Genomic DNA, 19892 nt, shown 5'->3' with positions numbered 1-19892 from the left:
AGGCAGTCCCCAGGTTACAACGGGGGTTCCGTTCTTGAGACGCGTCGTAAGCTGGAGCATCGTCAAAAATCCTAAGAAAACCTTACTTTTAATGCTTTAGGTGCATTGAAAACTATGTAAACTGCATTCATATGGCATTCTTCATCAAAAAAACCTTCAAATATTGGTTATTTTGCATTTTTGGTGTCATTTTTCATCTGCCAGATGAGCGTTGTAGGCATCGTAACCCTGGAACATGCGTCGTAACCCTGGAAATAATGTCTGATGAATATAATTGAGAAGCGTAGTAAGCTGAGACCGTCTTAACCCGGGGACTGTCTGTATATATATATATATATATATATATATATATATATATATATATATATATATATATATATATATATTAGGTGAGATCCATCGGCAACGAGGGCCAGAAGGTACATGTAGATCGGTAAACCCTGGACACATGCGTCGTAACCCTGGAAATAATGTCTGATGAATATAATTGAGAAGCGTCGTAAGCTGAGACCGTTGTAACCCGGGACTGCCTGTATATATATAGTATATATATATATATATATATATATATATATATATATATATATATATATATATATATGTATATATATATATATATATATATATATATATATATATATATATATATGTATATGTATGTATTTATATATAATATATATATATATATATATATATTATATAATATATATATATATATATATATATATATATGTGTGTGTGTGTGTGTGTGTGTATTAGGTGAGATCCATCGGCAACGAGGGCCAGAAGGTACATGTAGATCGGGTGACAAGAGACAACCAGTTGACAGGAAAAGATTCATTTATTTGCCAACGTGTTTCGTAACAAAAGCTTGTTACATCATCAGGGTTGAAATAAAATACCAAATAATTATGAATCAGAACCCTCCCTTCTCCCCACATATGGGAATGGACGGAAACGATGACTACTTGCTGAAGGTGTTCCATCTTGCCCTGTAAGTAGGCGGGGCGATACCTACACCAACAATGTAACTAGTGCTATCGTAATTGTCAAATTTTAAGCTGCCGGCATGAGTGAAACTGTATGCAATGTAATTACTTGGTAATTATATATATAACATTATTTTATCATAAATTTTTTTTTAAGCATGAGAAAGTGTGAAAAAGTTCAACATATTTATTGGTAGGTACTAAATATTGCAGGATGCGCGTGCAAAACTGAAAGAGAGTTTGAAAGAATTAGAAGAATCTGTGCAGAAAACAAAGGAAGCCTTTGGTTCTTTCCAGACAAAATGTTTCTTTTACCCTGAGCCAGAGTTCAACAAGGCATTCAAGGAATCTCTGCAACAGGTATGTAGAGCAGTTACATGTATGTATTGCATTGATAAGGTACGTATAGTGTAATATATCATAGAGGTAACCGCTATTATCCGATGATTGAAAGAACATCTCTTATCTAATGGAAAATTTCTGTACCCAAAGTCTATATTTGATCATCTGACTGCATTTGAAGCCCCCTCCCCCTCCTCCTGAATCCTGTAACACTGGGTTTATAGTTTAGATTATTATGTCTGTACTGATGAAAATGTGTAAGTGGTATGGTGGTGTGTGCGTCTCTTTTTCTTGTTTGTTTTTCTGTTACCATTGCAAGGTGTGTGTTTTATTTGCTGCAGACAAAGTGCATGGTACAGCACTTATCAAATTTTTATGCTATGGAGATATGAGACAAGCAATGACGTGGAAGTTATAGTTTATTATTTTGTATATGTGACTTACCCAGTAGTTATAAAGCTAACAGTTGCTACTCAACAGCAGCCTAAATTTAAATTTCGCAGGTAGTGCTTCAATGGCCCAGTGTAGGTATACAGTACCATCCCCCTACAGCAACACTAGGAACGACTTAGGTAATCACGTCATTCTGTTTTCGGCTGCACTCAAAGAAACATTGAGTGCTCACAGCAGCTTGTTCTTATTTTCTGGTTATATCACCGGATTTCGGTAGTCTTACAACCACCAGAACACATTCATACCTTCGAGCAGGTTGAGTCTTGTCTTTTTTTGTTTTGTTCAGATTATCATCAAGCTGGATACTTGCAATCTCCGGAAATATTAATGGCTTTGTAAATAGTTCTTGAATAGATCACTATTCAAGTAGATCAAATACTTTTGCATATATCTTTTTACTTATTGGGCTTAAAGTGTAAGTCATTGGTTACGAATTGTTTTAAGTAATCTTGATGTTACATAATTTCTTTAGGCCAAACTTTCTGTTTTAGAATTTGTTTACCGACCATAAGCTATTAGCTTAGCGAGACACCAGTAAATAGTTACCGTAGAGTAATTCTTATGCACTTGTAATTGTTCATCGGACATAGGCTATTCTCAAGTTGAGAGTAGTAAATGATTACCTTGAAGTAATTTTAGAAAGCTATCCATTGTTTTATCCCAAAACTTTTTAATTTATTTACTCACTGGGATTAGGCTATATGTAAGTTGCCTGTTAATGGTTACCTTTAGAGTAATTCTTGAATGTTGCATCATTACAATATGTGATAGTATTTTGTTTACCGATCATAGACTAGTCACAAACTGCCAGTAAATGTAATTACCTTAAAGGTAATTTGCGAATGTTAAGTCTTTCTTTTAGGCCAAATGTTTGCAATTAGACCAACACATTTTGTTCTGTTTACCAAAATACTAGGCGCTTGGCAGTCACTGGCAATACTCCTCACTTTCCTTTGTAGAGACAAAAGTGGAGGTTGAAATGTAGTAAAGAGTGAATGTTATTGTTAGGCTTGGGAGGCTATAGGGGGATATGTTCCCGTTAGTCAAGTGTTAATTAACTACCGGGTTTTTCTTTGGCAGTACTTTGGTATGTACTGAGAGAGCTGGCATGGCCTCGCTGTACGGAGGTATTTTCCTGGTGTTATAAAGTTGTGAACTTTCATGTTTGGTCCTAACCTCCAACTCACTTGGCAGACTGGAGCTCAGGCCACTTGAGCCAATTAGCGGGGTGTGACCTGGTGTGTAATCAGTTATTTATAATTCAATTACTCTGAATTCCTGATTATTCTAATTCCACTAATGTGTTCTTTTTGAGTAATCTGTTATTTGTAAATATCTGTTTTATTCTTTAATATGCTGGCATCTCGCCTTTAGTCTGTCCGAGCGTCATTTTGTGTTATGTAAACAAAGACTTGAATATAGGATACGCTAATGTTATTCTTACATTTTTAGCATTCCTTCTTGCCTAGATGCCAGAATTTCATTTAAGGTAGGAAATTGATTACGGATCAGTTATTTACATTAAGTAATAAGTAACAGATTTCCAGAGACTTTAGCATCTTGCCTCTCATCTGTCCGAGGGCATCCACCCCTGGGTGAGCACCCAGTGTTTCGGGCGCCAGTGACTGCCGAGCGCCTGTGTTTCAAGCACCTAGTTTTTTGGGCACCATTGACTGCTGACCGCCCAGTGTTTTTTGGTCAACATTGGCTGCCAAACTCCCAGTGTTTTGGGCGCCTGTTCCTACCTAACAAGAAGTGTCCATCTCTTGCCTACCAACTTTTGCCTCGTGCCTCCCAAAGCTGACTCAAGTTCTCTCATGCTAACCCTCCTATCTTTGTCATTTGCTCCCGTGCCTGGCTCTATCACTTCCTTTCCATGCCTTTGCCAGCATTTTAGTTTATCATGAATTTATCCACGTAGCAATATAGTGTTTTGCAGTTGAGGAAGTGACTATTTGTCCCTCAGTTCTCCTAGACAAAGGTCTCTGTCCTACTCCCCTGCACCGGTGATAGTCTAGGGGCTGGAGGGTGGACATTTTCCTGTGATAGCAGTTTGAAAATTTCAATTTGTTCATGAGTCTTACCTGTCAGATATATATATATATATATAGCTGTATTCTCCGAAGTCCGACAGAATTTCAAAACTTACAACACAAGTAGTGGGAGGCCAGGTGGTTAGTACCCATTCCCGCCGCTGGGAGGCGGGTATCAGGAACCATTCCCATTTTCTATTCAGATTTTCTCTGTCGCTGGTACTGTCAACACCTGTTTTCAGTACCTCCGTCTTAGGATTTTGAAACTTCTTTGCTACATAAGTATCCTGATTGTCTTTTGGTTATTGAATTGGATTTGTGGCTTGGCACACGCTATTTGTGGACTGTTTTTAATTTTGGCTTGATTTTTCCTTGAACTAAGATGTCTAGTTCTAGTTCTGCTAGTGTCAGAGTATGTTGTATGGAAGAGTGTAAGGTGAGGCTACCGAAGGCTTTGGTAGACCCCCACACAGTATGCACGAGTTGTAGGGGACGTGTGTTTGATTGATGACCGATGTAAGGAGTGTGAAAGTCTGTCTGATTCGGGTTGGAAGGCGTACGAGTCCTATGTGCGCAAATTAGAGCGTGATAGGATCAGGAGGTCTTCCTCCAGGAGTGTGTCAGGCAGTAGGCGTCAGGCCAGTAATGTTTCTCCTGCTAACCCTCCAGTAGAGTTTGCTACCCCTAAACCTGTAGTATTGCCTTCGGGCCCTGAAATGGTGTCTGTGGAGGGTAATGCCCTTTCAGTGATTCTGGAATCTCTTCGTAATCTAGAATCCAAAGTGGTTGCCTTGGAAACTAGTGCAGTGCAGTGCAGTGATAGTGCCCTCTAGGCCTGGACCTCTGCCGGACTCCCAGGAATCAGGGAGTGGGCAAGTCAAAAGCCGAAGGAGGGTTACGGGGGCTCCCCACCGATCTGGCGTCCCTTTGGCAGGACCTGTTGACGCTTCCCAGGCTGCCAAGGAGCGTGCTCGTGCACGTATCCTTCAGGAGTGCTTCTCGTCCTCCCCGCGCAAGGGGTGGAGCTATCGCCCTTTGAAGAGAGGCTTCAGAGAGGAGGACGCTTCGCGTCCTTTCTCTCCTGCTGCTTTGCGGTCGTCTCCGGAGAGTTTCGCTGCCTTTCCTCCGCAAAAGAAGACCAGGACGTCATCCGATGATGACGCTTTTGAGCGCCCCAGTCGCTCCAGGGATAGAACTGTTGCGGTCCCTGTGAGAAGGAAGAAAACGTCCCCTCGCCCCTCGTCTTCTCACAGGATCAGCCCTTCTCCTGAGAAGGAGTCTTCTCCGACAAAGAAGATCATCCTTTCAATGCAGCAACAACTTGCTTCGTTGCTTGCCGAGAGAGAGGCAGAGCCGCGTCGTCAGAAGAAGGATGATAGACTGCCTATCAAGAGGTCCAGACAGTCTCCCTCGCCTTCGCCTCGCTCGTCTCTTTCACCTGTTTCGTCGCCCTCTGGATTTTGTAAGGCTCCCCAGCGTTTGTCAAGAGGGCGCGAGGAACGTCTCCACAAATGTTCTTTGGTCGAGAGGGAGGAACGTCTTCACGTTCGCAGTAAGGATTGTTTTCCTGCTCGCCAAGACGCTCCCCTCTCTTCTCTTCGTGACGCTCTGTATGTGAAGAGCGACGTTCGTTCTTCTGCTAGACAGGACGTTTTTCAAGCTGATAAGCTTGACACTGTACAAGCTGCTTCGTTTCGTCAAGCAGCTCGTCGAGACGCTTCTCGCTCGTCCCTGAGGGACTCTGTAGGCAGCAGACGAAGAGCAGCCTTCGACTTCAGCGTCTTCTGACTATCAGGTCTTGGCCCGCCTCCTCCGTGCTTCGTTTGGAGACAAGTTCCAACCCTCGGCACCTCGCTCTCCTCCTTCTCAGTTATCTTCTTCGAAAGCCAGTAAAGCTCCGGGTTTTGTTGAGATGAAGACTTCTCTTTCGACCAAGAGAGCGTTTAAGAAGTTACATGATTGGATGGAATCGAGGAAAGCACAAGGCAAGACCTCTTTTGCCCTGCCTCCATCAAGACTCAACGGCAAAGCAGGGATATGGTACGAGACAGGGGAGGATGTTGGACTGAGAGTTCCCTCCTCTGCCCAAGGCGACTTTGCCAGCCTGGTTGATGCCCCGAGGAGGTCTCTCCTTTCGTCGGCGTGAGTTAGATCACCATCTTAAAGGACTCTTCCAGACGATGGAGGTATTTAATTTTTTGGACTGGTGTCTAGGAGTCCTGGATACGCAGTCTCGAAGTCCGGACTCGATTAGCCTGGGGGAGCTGTCCAGCATTCTTGCGTGTATGGACAAGGCCATCAGGGATGGTTTGGAGGAACTGGCTTCGCACTTTGGTACAGGGCTCTAGAAAAAGAGAACGTTGTACTGCAACTTCACAGCGAAGTCTGTTTCTCCCTCGCAGAGGGCAGAGTTACTGTTCGCCCCTCTCTCGAGCCATCTCTTTCCCCAGGCTATGATCAAGGATCTGGCTGTCAGCCTGCAAGAAAAGGCTACACAAGACCTTCTAGCTCAGTCTTCTAGACGTCCTGCAGTTCCTTCGACGTCTCAAGCTTCCAAGAAGCAGAAGCCCTTTCAAGGCGGAGCTTCCTCGAGACCGGCTCCTCGAGGAAGAGGCCTTCCCAGAGGCAAAGCCCCTTCCAAAATCAGGGGAAAGAAGTGAGCCTTCAGTCCTTCAGTCACCAGTAGGAGCCAGGCTTCATTCGTTTGCGAAAGCCTGGAGAGAGATAGATACAGACAGCTGGTCACTCAGCGTCATCGCGCAAGGATACAAGATCCCTTTCCTGAAGCCTCCTCTGCTGTGCACGACATCCAAGGATCTGTCACCCTCGTACCATCGGGAGAAGCAGCAGATTCTGTACGATCTGCTCGAGCAAATGCTGGAAAAGAGAGCGGTGGAACAGGTCTTGGACCTAGAATCCCCGGGCTTCTACAACAGGTTATTCCTGGTGCCGAAACAGTCGGGAGGATGGCGACCAGTGTTAGACGTAAGCAGTTTGAACCTTTTTGTGGAGAAGCAAAGGTTCAAGATGGAGACGCCTCAGTCAGTTCTTGGGGCCTTAAGACCAGGCGACTGGATGGTGTCCTTAGATCTACAGGACGCTTATTTTCACGTCCCGATCCATCCCCAGTCGACGAAGTACCTGCGGTTTGTCCTGAGAGGGAAAGTTTTCCAATTCAGGGCACTTTGCTTCGGGTTGAGCACGGCCCCCATGATCTTCACGATTTTAATGAAGAACGTGGCGAGGTGGCTTCATCTTGCAAACGTCAGAATCTCTCTGTATCTAGACGACTGGCTCATTCGAGCGTCTTTGAAGGCTCGGTGTCTGAAGGACCTTCACTCAACTTTAACTTTGGCAAAGTCCCTGGGACTGCTGGTAAATTTCGAAAAGTCCCATCTGACCCCGACGCAGTCCATTGTGTATCTGGGATTCAGATGGATTCAGTGGCTTTTCGGGCTTTTCCGTCCCAGGAACGTCAGCAGCAAGGCTTAAAGTGTCAGCCTTCCTGAGGAAAGAAACATGCTCGGTGAGGGAATGGATGAGTCTGCTGGGGACCATTTCCTCGCTGGAGAAGTTTGTTTCCCTGGGGAGACTGTACCTCAGACCTCTCCAGTTTTTCCTAGCGGAGAGCTGGGAGGACAAGGAGAATCTCAATGCGATCTTGAAGATATCGAGAGAGGTAAAGGATCACCTAAGGTGGTGGCTCAATCCTATAAAGCTGTCAGAGGGATTTTCCCTCAAGCTTCAGAGCCCCGACCTAGTGTTGTTTTCCGACGTGTCCACCACGGGATGGGGAGCAACGCTAGGGGGGGAAGAAGTGTCAGGCACCTGGAGAGGGGAACAGGTGTCCTGGCACATAAACCTCAAAGAGCTGGCGGCCATCCATCTGGCACTCCAGTTCTTCGAAGACCAAGTCTCAAATCGAGTAGTCCAGATCAACTCGAACAACACCACAGCTCTGGCTTACCTCAAAAAGCAGGGAGGAACACATTCTCGGTCCCTGTTCGGTCTAGCGAGAGAGATCTTATTGTGGGCACGAGCACGAGACGTAACAATCCTTACGAGGTTCGTCACAGGTGTCGAGAACGTCCGTGCAAAATAGATAATATCCTTGTATTCTATGAAAAATGATATTTTCATACATTCAACTTACCTGTCAGATATATACATAGCTATCGACTCCGTCGTCCCCGACAGAAATTCAAATTTCGCGGCACTCGCTACAGGTAGGTCAGGTGATCTACCGCCCTGCTCTGGGTAGCAGGACTAGGAACTATTCCCGTTTTCTAATCAGATTCTCTCTGTCGCCGGTAGTATCAACATTGTTGTTACTTCCTCCTGACTGGAATTTTTTTTCACAACGCTTTTGATCATCTTTCGACTGATTTTTGGTGACGTACTTGGATTGTTGTTTGGCATTCGCTATCGTGGACTGGTTTTTGGACTTCGCTTTGGATTTTCGTGAATATGTCTGATTCTAGTGTTAGCTTCAGAGTGTGTGTGAATGAAGGCTGTAAGGTGAGGATTCCGAAAGCTTCGGTAGATCCTCACACTACATGCAGTGGTTGTAGAAAGGTTGAATGCTCAATTGAGAATACGTGTAACGAGTGTGAGAGATTGAGTGCACAAGAATGGAAGAATCTGACTTCTTACTTGAAGGAGTTAGAGAAGGATAGAGAGAGGAAGGCGGCTTACAAAAGCCGGAAAATGTCTAGTAGTTCTGTAGCTGCTTCTTCTTCTCTTAATTATGCCCATTCTGTTTCAGCCGTTCACAAGTTTATCCCTCTGATTCCGCCTCAGAAATAGCGGAACTCAGAGCTTCCCTTCAAAAAATGCAAGAGAAAATGGAAGCATTAGAAGGTAAGAGAAGTGAATGTGGTTTCTCGAGTGATGTTAGTGTCCCAGTGTAGTGGAGGGGGCGTCTGGTCGTCCCTGCGACGCTCCCAGGCCTAGACCTCTTCCAAGCTCCCTGGTCCCAGAGGAGAAGGAAAGTCGAAAGCCTTACGGGGGTCGTGGGGAATCCAAAAAACCCCAACGATCATGGGCTTCCCTTCGGCAGAATCGTATACATGCTCCAGTCTGCCATGGGACAGCTATAGAAAAAGCGTCCTTCGTGAGTGCTTTTCATCTTCTAGTTCGCCTTCTCCGAGAAGAGGATGGAAGGATCGAAGCTTTCACGTCCGCTAAAAAGGAACTGGAAACGAACCTGAGCTTAATTTTAGCCCCGAGCGCTTCTCTGAAGAGGAGGCGCCTTCGGTAATCAGAAAAGCTAGAAAGGATTTAGATCCTTGGAAGGGAAAAGACTCTCGAGCGCCTTCCAGATCTCCTTCTCCTGATTCGAATGAGCCTTCGACCAGGAGAATTTTGATGAATGTACAGGAGCAAATAGCGTCTTTGGTAGGAGTACTTTCTAAGGAGCCTCCTACTCGTAAAAAGGATGACAGGCTTCCGATTAAGAGATCCAAATACCGATCTCCTGTCGGGCGCGACGAACCCTCCAGGGGAGTTGTCGCACAAGCGGCCATCTCTGGGGGGAGGGGGGGGGAGTTCGGTGGCATTAGGCAGGCGAGATGTGGGAAAGGAAGTAACTCCTACCAAGCGTCAGGCGCCAACTAGGAGCCAGGCGCCAAGTAGGCGCAAAGAGCCTGACTTTACTGTAGATCGTTCTAGGCCCAGATCTTCATCCAAGCAACAAGAGCCCAATTGGAGAAGAGAGAACTCCTGATAGGAGTATTGCGCCCGCTAAGCGCAATATACTTGCTATTCGAAAGGCGCATTCCATGAGCGATACTCCTACCAAGCCTCAGGAGTATTCGGAACTAGATGCGCCTTCCGTAGGTCAGGAGTATTCGGGAAGAGATACTCCTGCCAAGCGCCTTGATTACTCTGGCCTCGATACTCCTCCCAGGCGCCAGGAGTATTTCTGGACTTTTTACTCCTACCAGGCGCCAGGAGTATTCGAAGCGCGATGCGCCTACCAAGCGCCAGGAGTATTCTGAGCTTAATACTCCTAACAGGCGGCCAGGAGTATTTGAGCGAGATGCGCCTTCCAGACGGCAGGAGTATTCGAAGAGTGTAACGACTGTCAGGCGCCAGGAGTATTCCCAAAACAGGTTACTCCTACCAGGCCTCAGGAGTATTCTCAGCGAGATACTCCTGCTAAACGCCAGGCGCATTCTCCTCGTGAAGAGCTTGACATCCGACAGGAGTCTAACAGGCGTAGAGCAGTGATACGTGACTCTCCTAATGATAAACGTAAGGAGAGAGTTACTCCTAGCCCATCTCCTTATAGAAGTGCTTCTTCTTCGGAAAGGAAGAAATCTAGAGAGGAGACAGAGGAGGGAAGGGAGCCTTCTCCTTCCGATCCTATTAATTTAGATGACGTCTCGGAGGACGAAGTTACTAACAGAGAAGGGCTCTCGAATTACAAAGTTCTTTCTGCTCTTCTCTTAGAAGAATATGGAGATGCATTAACTCCAGCCGCTCCTCCTTCTCCTCGCTCTCTATTTTCAAGTACGAAGGCACACAAGTCTTCGTCTTTCCTGAAAATGAAGCCGGCCATATCCATGAAAAGGGCCTTACAATCTCTGGACTCCTGGATCAAGACTAAGAAGGAGTTAGGAAGGACGATCTTTTGCATGCCTCCCGCTAAACTAAGGGGGCAGGAGAGGCATATGGTACGAAACGGGAGAAAACATGGGATTGTCTCTGCCTGTTTCAGCTGAATCGGACTTCTCCAGTCTCGTAGACTCGTCGAGGAGACATGCCTTGAATTCAGCAAAAGCAACATGGGGTCTTTCGGAAATGGACCATCTCCTCAAGGACTTTTTCACACCTTAGAAGTATTTAACTTCCTAGATTGGTCCCTTGGGGTCATTGCTAAGAAGTCCCATGAAAAAGAACAACTAAGCCCTGAAACCTTGCATAGCATCCTTACATGCATAGATAAGGCGGTTCAAGATGGATCGGCGGAAGTGTGCGCCCTCTTCGGTGCGGGAATACTAAAGAAAGAGAGCGGTTCATAGTGCCTTTCTCACTAAGGCCGTCTCTCCGCAGAGATCCGCTGTTTGCTGTATGCGCCTCTCTCTGAGCACTTATTTCCTTCGGCAGTTGGTGAGAGACATTGCCCTCATATCGCTACTGAGAAAGCCACTCAGGATTCTTTTAAGGCAATCCTCAAGGAAGATAGACCTGTGGCTAGTGAGGAAAAGAAAGCATCTAAGCCAACTTAACAACAGCAGCCCTTTCGAGGAGGCGCTCAGGCTAGATCCATCGTCAGAAGGAAATCAACTGAAAAAAGGGGAAGATCTGCCTTCCGTCCCTTTAAGAAGGGAAAATGAGAAATCTTTCCTCCGACACCTGTAGGAGCCAGGTTACAATTCTTTGCGGGAGCATGGGAAGACATAGGATCCGATCCTTGGTCAATGTCAGTAATCAAGAAGGGTTATTATATCCCATTCAAGGACAGACCCCCTTGACAACGTCACGAGGGAACTGTCAGCCAGATACAAGGACCCTGTTCTGATGGATACTCTTCGTCAAATGGTGGAGCAGATGTGGGACAAAAGAGCAATAGAGCTGGTACTGGATCAAAGCTCCCCGGGGTTTTACAATCGCTTGTTTCTCGTAGCGAAAGCCTCGGGGGGGATGGAGACCGGTACTGGATGTAAGTTCGCTGAACAAATTCGTACAACAACAGAAGTTCAGCATGGAAACGTCTGCCTCGTACTTGCAGCTCTCCGTCAAGGAGATTGGATGGCGTCTCTAGATCTTCAAGACGCATATTTCCACGTCCCGATTCACCATTCGTCGAGGAAGTACCCTTCGTTTCATGTTCGAGGGAAGGATCTATCAGTTCAGGGCCCTGTGTTTCGGTTTCCTTTCTACGGCTCCCCAAGTCTTCACAGACTTTAATGAAAAAATGTGGTCAAAAACACCTTCACATGAAAGGTGGGATAAACGTCTCCCTATACCTGGACGACTGGCTCATCAGGGCCAGGTCTCAAAAGCAGTGTCTGGAGGACCTGTCAACAATCCTGGATTTGACAAAGACATTAGGATTAATCGTGAACCTCGAGAAATCCCAGATGGTCCCCAGCCAGAACGTAGTCTATCTGGGGATTCAGATGGATTCTCGGGTTTTCGAGTATTTCCTTCTCAAGAGAGAGTAAGGAAAGGCTGTGCCACAGTATTGAACTTCTTAGAGAAAGAGCGTACTTCAGCGAGGGAATGGTTGAGCCTTCTGGGGACCCTTTCCTCGCTCGAACAGTTCTTTCCTCTAGGAAGACTGCATCTCCGTCCGCTTCAGTACTTCCTTAGAAGCAGTTGGAGTTGGAAGACAGGACAGCTCTCGGACACGTTTCCGATCTCATTAGAAGTAAAGCAACAGTTAAGGTGGTGGTTGACCCCTTGGAAGAAAACAGAGGAGTATCCTTAGAAGTTCGGAACCCAAACCTGACATTGTTCTCAGATGCGTCGGAGACAGGTTGGGGTGCGACTCTAGGGTCCGAAGAAGTGTCAGGCACCTGGTCGGAAGAGCAGGTGTCATGGCACATAAATTGCAAGGAGCTCTTTGCGATTCACCTCGCGTTAAGGAGCTTCGAGCAGATAGTCAGAGACAAAGTAATTCAGATAAACTCCGACAATACGACCGCTCTGGCTTATGTCAAGAAGCAAGGAGGAACTCACTCTTTCTTTCGCCCTATACGAACTGGCAAGAGAGCTGCTGATTTGGCAAATCAAGGAATGTGGTCCTTCTAACGAGATTTGTTCAAGGGGAGAGGAACGTGAGAGCGGACAGACTGAGCAGGAGGTTCCAGGTCCTTCCTACAGAATGGACCCTCCACTCGGAAGTCTGTCAGACCCTTTGGTATCTTTGGGGGAAACCACAGATAGATCTATTCGCCACGTTTCTCTCCAAAAGGATAGACACATTTTGCGCCCTGGTAGAGGATCCCAGGGCTTATGCTATAGACGCCTTTCTCCTGGACTGGTCAGGGCTAGACGTGTACGCTTTTCCCCCATTCAAGATTCTGGGGAAGTAGTCAGAAAGTTTGTGGCCTCGAAGGGAACCAGAATGACTCTGATAGCCCCATATTGGCCATCCCGAATTTGGTTCACGGAGGTGATGGAGTGGACAGTGGACTTCCCCAGATCTCTTCCAAACAGGATAGATCTGCTCAAACAACCCCACTTCGAGAGGTACCATCAAAATCTACCCGCTCTTGCTCTGACTGCCTTTCGACTATCGAAAGATTGGTCAGAGCGAGAGGGTTTTCTCGCAAGGCGGCAAGCGCAATTGCTAGAGCCCAGCAGATCATCTACTAGGCGACGTGTACCAATCGAAGTGGGAAGTTTTCAGAAACTGGTGCAGGTCGAAGAAGCTGTCCTCTTCCAATATCTCTGTAACCGAAATTGCAGATTTCCTTCTTTTCCTGAGGGAAAAGTCACATCTCTCTGTACCAACAATTAAAGGATACAGAAGTATGCTTTCGTCAGTCTTTAGAAACAGAGGCTTAGACTTGACCGAATAATAAAGATTTGCACGATCTCATCCGCTCTTTTTGAAACGTCCAAGTCAGTAGAGCCTAGGATTCCGAGCTGGAACTTAGATGTGGTTCTGAAATTTCTATCCTCGGAAAAGTTCGAACCACCTCATACGGCTTCATTCCGTGATATCACTAGAAAGTGTATATTTCTTCTATCTCTGGCTACGGCTAAAAGGGTCAGCGAGTTGCACGCCCTTGAGTTTCAAAGAAGATTCTGCGATTTGTTCATTCCAGACTCTTTTTCTTGCCAAAAACGAGAACCCTTCGAATCCCTGGCCTAGGAGTTTCGAGGTAAAAGGACTTACTAGCCTAGTAGGCAGAGAAATAGAAAGATCACTTTGTCCAGTTAGAGCACTGAAATTCTATCTGGACAGAAAGAAGCGGTTGGGAGGCTCACAACATGGTCTTTGGTGCTCGGTAAAAGACCCCAAGAGACCTATGTCTAAAAATGCTTTGGCCTTCTTTGTTAGAAGTGTAATTACCGAGGCTCATAAGAACTGCCCAGATGACTCTTTTAATCTATTAAGAGTAAGAGCTCATGAGGTAAGGGCAATCGCGACATCAATTGCGTTCCAGAGAAATATGTCACTTGAAAATATTTTGGACGCAACCTATTGGAGATGCAACTCAGTATTTGCATCTCATTATTTAAAAGATGTGCGAGTAACGTATGAGAAATGTTTTTCTTTAGGTCCGTTTGTGTCAGCACAGACGGTTCTGGGTAAAGGAGAAAGCACCGATCCTTAAATATGTGTACATAACCCTCTTGTCGGATGTGTTCTCGTGTTTCCTGTGCATGGGAGTGTCAGATGTCGCACTGGCGGCCTTCACTTCGCTTCATTAGGAAATCGAGTGACAACTGACTATTAGAGGGGTACAAAATTTTTTATTTTTGTATGTATGAGTTTCGAGTTTGTGGTTGTTTGCTAAGAGTTTGGGGATGACTCTTGACAATCTTAGAACTAACACGGGTTAGGATCGGGTGATCGGGATCGGTTGTGTGCTCCTTAAAGAAGGCGTGTTGTCATATAAGCGGATTAGCACCCCTTGACAAACGCCAGTTAGGCTCTGCCGAGTAAGTGGATAAGACCCCATCGACAGACCAGCAAGAACTCTTGGCCACAGATCACTATCTCGCTAAGGCTCTTGAGATGAAGCAGACTCCTGGGCAGTAGCCACGAAGTCTTCCATCTAATAAGGTAGGAACTAAGGTTTATTTATACCTACAACATATGTTGTTTACCTGTCTAGTCAGTTAGTTAGCTGTCTCTTGCCCTCCACCAAAGGGTGTCAATCAGCTATGTATATATCTGACAGGTAAGTTGAATGTATGAAAATGATATTGTTATGATACAATAAAGTTTCATACATACTTACCTGGCAGATATATACAATTGAAGACCCACCCAGCCTCCCCGCAGGAGACAGGTGGAAGAGAGAATCTGATTAGAAAACGGGAATAGTTCCTAGTCCTGCTACCCAGAGAGTCAGGGCGGTAGATCACCTGACCTACTGTAGCGAGTGCCGCGAAATTTGAATTTCTGTCGGGGACGACGGAGTCGATAGCTATGTATATATCTGCCAGGTAAGTATGTATGAAACTTTATTGTATCATAACAATATCATTGTTATGATACAATAAAGTTTTGTACGTACTTACCCGGCAGATATATATACTTAGCTATAGTCTCCGACGTCCCCCGACAGAAATTCAAATTTCGCGGCACACGCTATAGGTAGGTCAGGTGATCTACCCTCCCGCCGCTGGGTGGCGGGACTAGCAACCATTCCCATTTTCTAATCAGATTTTCTCTTCTACCTGTCTCCTGAGGGAAGGCTGGGCGGGCCATTAATCGTATATATCTGCCGGGTAAGTATGTACAAAACTTTATTGTATCATAACAATATCATTTTTGTACATGTAACTTCCCCGGCAGATATATACTTAGCTGATTGGCACCCTTGGTGGTGGGTAAGAGACAGCTAAATAATAAAAATAAAAAACAGGAAACAACACATGTTGTAGGTCAAAGACCTTGGTTCTTACCTGATTGGGCAGAAGACTTCATGGATACTGTCTATGAGTCTGCTTTGCCTCAAGAGCTTCAGTGAGGTAGTGACCTATGACTGAGAGCTCTTCTGGATCTTGTCAATGGGGGCTTACCCACTTACATGACAGAACCTTATTAGGATCTTTGTCAATGGGGGCTAACCCACTTACATGACAAAATCTTTGCCTCTGGCACTATCAAGGAGCACAAAACCAATCCCGACCACCTGACCATCTTCTAACCTGTGTTAGAAATAACAATTGGAAGGGGTTACCAATTAACCCTCTTCCAAACAACCATAAAAACACACCATATTAAAAATAAAACTAAACTAAACTAACAAGGATTAGTCTCAGCTCCCTGTCCCAGCACTGAATCTGCAGATATGTAGGGCCCCAAAGAGAAGCACTTATCGAAAGTCACTCTCCTGTCTCTCAAGTAGTGAGAAGCAAACACTGAGTTGCATCTCCAGTATGTAGAGGCTACAATATCGTTCAGCGACATATTCTTCTGAAATGCCAGAGATGTCGCAATGGTGCTGACTTCATATGCTTTAACTCTAAGGAGTTTAAACTGTTCATCATTGCACGTCGTATGAGGCTCTGTTATGACGCTTCTCATAAAGAACGCCAGAGCGTTCTTAGAAATGGGCCTTCTAGGATCTCTGACAGAACACCAGACACACTCTAGGGTGCTCTTACGCTTCTTTTTCCTTTCCAGATAGAACTTAAGGGTCCTGACAGGGCACAGGAATCTCTCTATCTCTCTTCCCACTAAGGGTGAGAGCCCTTTGACCTCGAAACTTCTAGGCCAGGGTTTAGAGGGATTCTCGTTCTTCGCTAAGAACAAAGGTTTAAAAGAGCAGATTGTTGACTCTCCTTTAAACCCTACTCTAGCATCCAGAGCCTTTAGCTCGCTAACTCTTTTAGCAGTCGCCAGCTCTATGAGAAACAGCGACTTTCTAGTCAGGTCCCTGAAGGACGCCTGTTGAGGAGTTTCGAACTTGTCCGATACTAGGAACTTGAGAACCACATCTAAGTTCCAACTAGGCAGTCTAGAGTACTTCTTCTTAGTCGTCTCAAAAGATCTGATAAGATCATGCAGATCTTTATCCTCCGCGATATTCAGGTCCCTGTTCCTGAACACCGCGGATAGCAAGCTACGATAACTTTTAATCATAGAGACAGCTAAGCTGCATTCTTCTTTTAAAAAGAGAAGGAAGTCAGCAATTATGGTCACAGAGGTATTGGATGAGGATAGTATCTTCGTCCTGCACCATCTCTGAAACACTTCCCACTTCGACTGGTAGACTCGCAAGGTTGATGACCTGAGGGCTCTGGTGATCGCGCTAGCAGCTTTGCGCGAAAAGCCTCTCACTCTGACAAGTCTCTCGATAGTCTGAAGGCAGTCAGGCAGAGAGCAGGGAGGTTTCTGTGAAACCTAAGTGGGGTTGTCTGAGCAGATCTCTCCTGAGTGGAAGAGATCTGGGAAAGTCCACCGTCCATTCCAGTACCTCTGTGAACCATTCCTGAGCGGGCCAAAAGGGAGCGACCAGAGTTAGTATCGTTCCTGTTGAGGAGACGAACTTTCTCAATACTTCCCCCAAAATCTCGAATGGGGGAAACGCGTAGCCGTCTATCCCTGTCCAGCCTAGAAGGAGTGCGTCTCCCGCTATTGCCCTCGGAACCGAAATGGAGGAGCAAAAGTTGTCCAGTCTCTTGTTCCAATTCATGGCAAAAAGGTCTATGTGTGGTCTGCCCCAAAGGCTCCACAACATGTGGCGAACGTCTTGATGGAGAGTCCATTCTGTGGGGAGGACTTGATCCCTCCTGCTCAGCAGGTCCGCCCTTACATTCTTCTCTCCCTGAACAAATCTGGTGAGAAGCGTAATTCTCTCTCCTCTGTCCACAGCAACAGGTCTCTTGCTGTTTCGTACAGGGAGACAGAATGAGTCCCTCCCTGTTTTCTTACATATGCCAGAGCCGTGGTGTTGTCCGAGTTGACCTGGACCACCGAGCCTCTGACTTCTGGTTCGAAACTCCTCAGGGCCAGAAAGACTACATTCAACTCCTCCTTGTTGATGTGCCAGTTCACCTGGTCCCCTTCCAGGTGTCTGACACTTCTTTCGCCCCTAGTGTTGCTCCCCATCCATTCCAGGATTGGTCGCTTACTGTGAGATATTCTCTTTCAGTAGCAGTCTTCTTCCAAACGCTAGACTGTCAATGGGGGCTAACCCACTTACATGACAGAACCCTTTTGGATCTTGTCAATGGGGGCTTACCCACTTACATGACAGAATCTTTAGGATCTTGTCAATGGGGGCCAACCCACTTACATGACAGAACCCATTCCAGGAATTCGAGCATTTGGCGGGGTTCCCGATTATCGAGGTAATAATTATCGGGGATTCTCGTCTAGCTCACTTTGGACCGTGGTTTCGCTTAAGTGTTAAGAGATTGTAAAAAAAGAAAACTCGAACACTGCGAGTGCTAGAAATTCCGCAGAATCTTAAGCACTCTGCGAAACCCCCACTGAATTCGTCAGATGATCATCGGTTGGTGGTCCTCGCGATTCCCGTAGAAATCGAGGATGGGGCAGGATCCCTCATCAATGACTGGGCTTATGCCAGGTAGGACCCGAAGGTCCCCACCCAGCAACGCAGTCCTGAACGTAGTAGAGGCGTTTCTCCAAAGAAGGGCGCCTGCTTGAAGAAGAGCGCCTGCCAGGAGAAAAAGCTCCGGCCAGGAGAAGAGTGCCTGCGAGGTGAGAAGCGCCTGCTGGGAGACGAGAGCCTGGCTGGAGAAGAGCTTTTGCTAAGAGAGGAGCGCCTGCGAGGAGAGGCACGTCTTATCATGCGAAGAGCTTGTGAGAAGAGTGCCTGGTAGGTGCAAAAGTGCCTGCTAGGAGAGGAGCGCCTGTCAAGAGGCGCCCGCTTGCTAGAAGAGGAGCGGCTAACTGGAGAAGAGCGCCTAACAGGGGAGAGGCGCCTGGAACTTCTCGGTGAAGGGCTCCTGTCCTGAGAGGCACGTCTCTTGCAAGGGGGGAGCTCAGGCTCTTGATCGGGAGCGCGATGTCCTTCTTGTGAGGAGGGTCCTTAACCAGAGCGTCCATCAACGTAGAAAGTTGCTCCTGGAGGTCCACAAGGACCCGCTTAGTGGACTTCTCCTGATCTCCTTCGTGGGAAGGCAATCTTCCTGTTAAAAAGGCGACTCCTCAGGCGAATCGCGCCTGCAAGGAGAAAAGCGCCTGATGAGAGATTATCGCCTGGCTGGCGCCATGCGCCTGGTTGGAGCTGAGCGCCTGTGAGGAGAGAAGCCGAATCGGAAGAAGAAAAACACTTCCTCAGGATGCCTTTTCTGTGGTGATCCATGGCAGTCTGGGTTGAGACAACAGAGCCTGCCGAAGGGACGCCTGACCGGCGGGGATTCTCCACAACCTCCTTACAGTTTTTGACATTCCTCCTCCACTGGGCCTGGGAGTTTGGAAGAGGTCTAGACCTGGGAGCGTTGTGGAGCCGATCCCACTATACTGGGAACACTGCAAAAAAAATTTCCCACAGCACACTCACCTTCCATTGCAAGCAACTGCAATTCCATCCTGCGAATCTTGGCTTTCATGTCCCGACTCTGACGCGTCTGAGAACAACACTAGGCGCGGGTTCAGCTTTAGAAGAGAAGTCCTTGATCATTCTGAGTGGGGAAAACTACCAACTCAGCTCCTCTTTTACCCCTTCTAGGATCGGGAAGGTGTCCGCAGCGAAGCTCTTGGTACACTCGAACTAAGTCTACACCGTAGTTCGTAACTAACCCGGGAGCTCTGACAGCTGCTGACTGACTGCGTTTGGTATCGAGGTAAGTTGTCCAAGTATTCAAGCAAGTCACGAGACCTTTGCCTTTGAAGGGTTATGCCGAAAGACTATAAAAAACGTATATTTGTTTGTCACCGATGCCGGACAGCGAGGTGACGATTCTGTTAAGGTATGTACCCAACAGGCGAAAGTCAATTGCCTTCTAAAGACCGAGGTTCCTGATGGCAAGACATTCTCATAGTACTAGTTGAATCTCAGCTAAGGAGAAACAACACTGTGCCATAGAAGACGAAGGAGGACAGAGAATGCAACCTACTTCTTCACAGCCGAATCGAGAGAAAGATTCTCAAGATTCTGAACCCGTGCTTACCAATGACTGAAAACTCTAACCGCTATTTCATTGCTGGCCGATGAGAAGTCGTAGTTGCTATGAAAGCGGGGCGTTTTTCAGTAATGAAAACCCCGGGAAGTACTGCCTGCAGAACTGCTTCTCATGGGCTGAACATTTGGAAGCAAAACCGTCAGGCCGGGGAATAGGCGATGTCTTCCGATACATCTGTTAATTTGGGGTGAACAATGAACAATTGCACACCTACGAATACGAGAAATTTTTGTAGACAAACTCCGATGTCTGAAGAAAAATCATTCCGCATTATCGTAGTGCGATG

General features: G+C 46.4%; 1 protein-coding gene across 1 annotated transcript in view; it reads left to right on the top strand.

Annotated features, from left to right (window-relative positions):
• Window positions 1-19892, top strand: part of LOC135202565 (histone-lysine N-methyltransferase SUV39H2-like) — a 294666-nt gene that overhangs the window by 8821 nt on the left and 265953 nt on the right. Inside the window, exon 2 of the mRNA XM_064232058.1 lies at window positions 1203-1349. Within this exon, the coding sequence (XP_064088128.1) occupies window positions 1203-1349 (147 nt within the window). The remainder of the gene's footprint in view (window positions 1-1202; window positions 1350-19892) is intronic.

This window comes from Macrobrachium nipponense, chromosome 30 (genome assembly GCF_015104395.2).
Source record: "Macrobrachium nipponense isolate FS-2020 chromosome 30, ASM1510439v2, whole genome shotgun sequence".
In the NCBI taxonomy this organism is placed as follows: domain Eukaryota; kingdom Metazoa; phylum Arthropoda; class Malacostraca; order Decapoda; family Palaemonidae; genus Macrobrachium; species Macrobrachium nipponense.
Note: the sequence above shows the minus strand (reverse complement) of the source record. Positions and strands in the feature narration are given on the sequence as shown.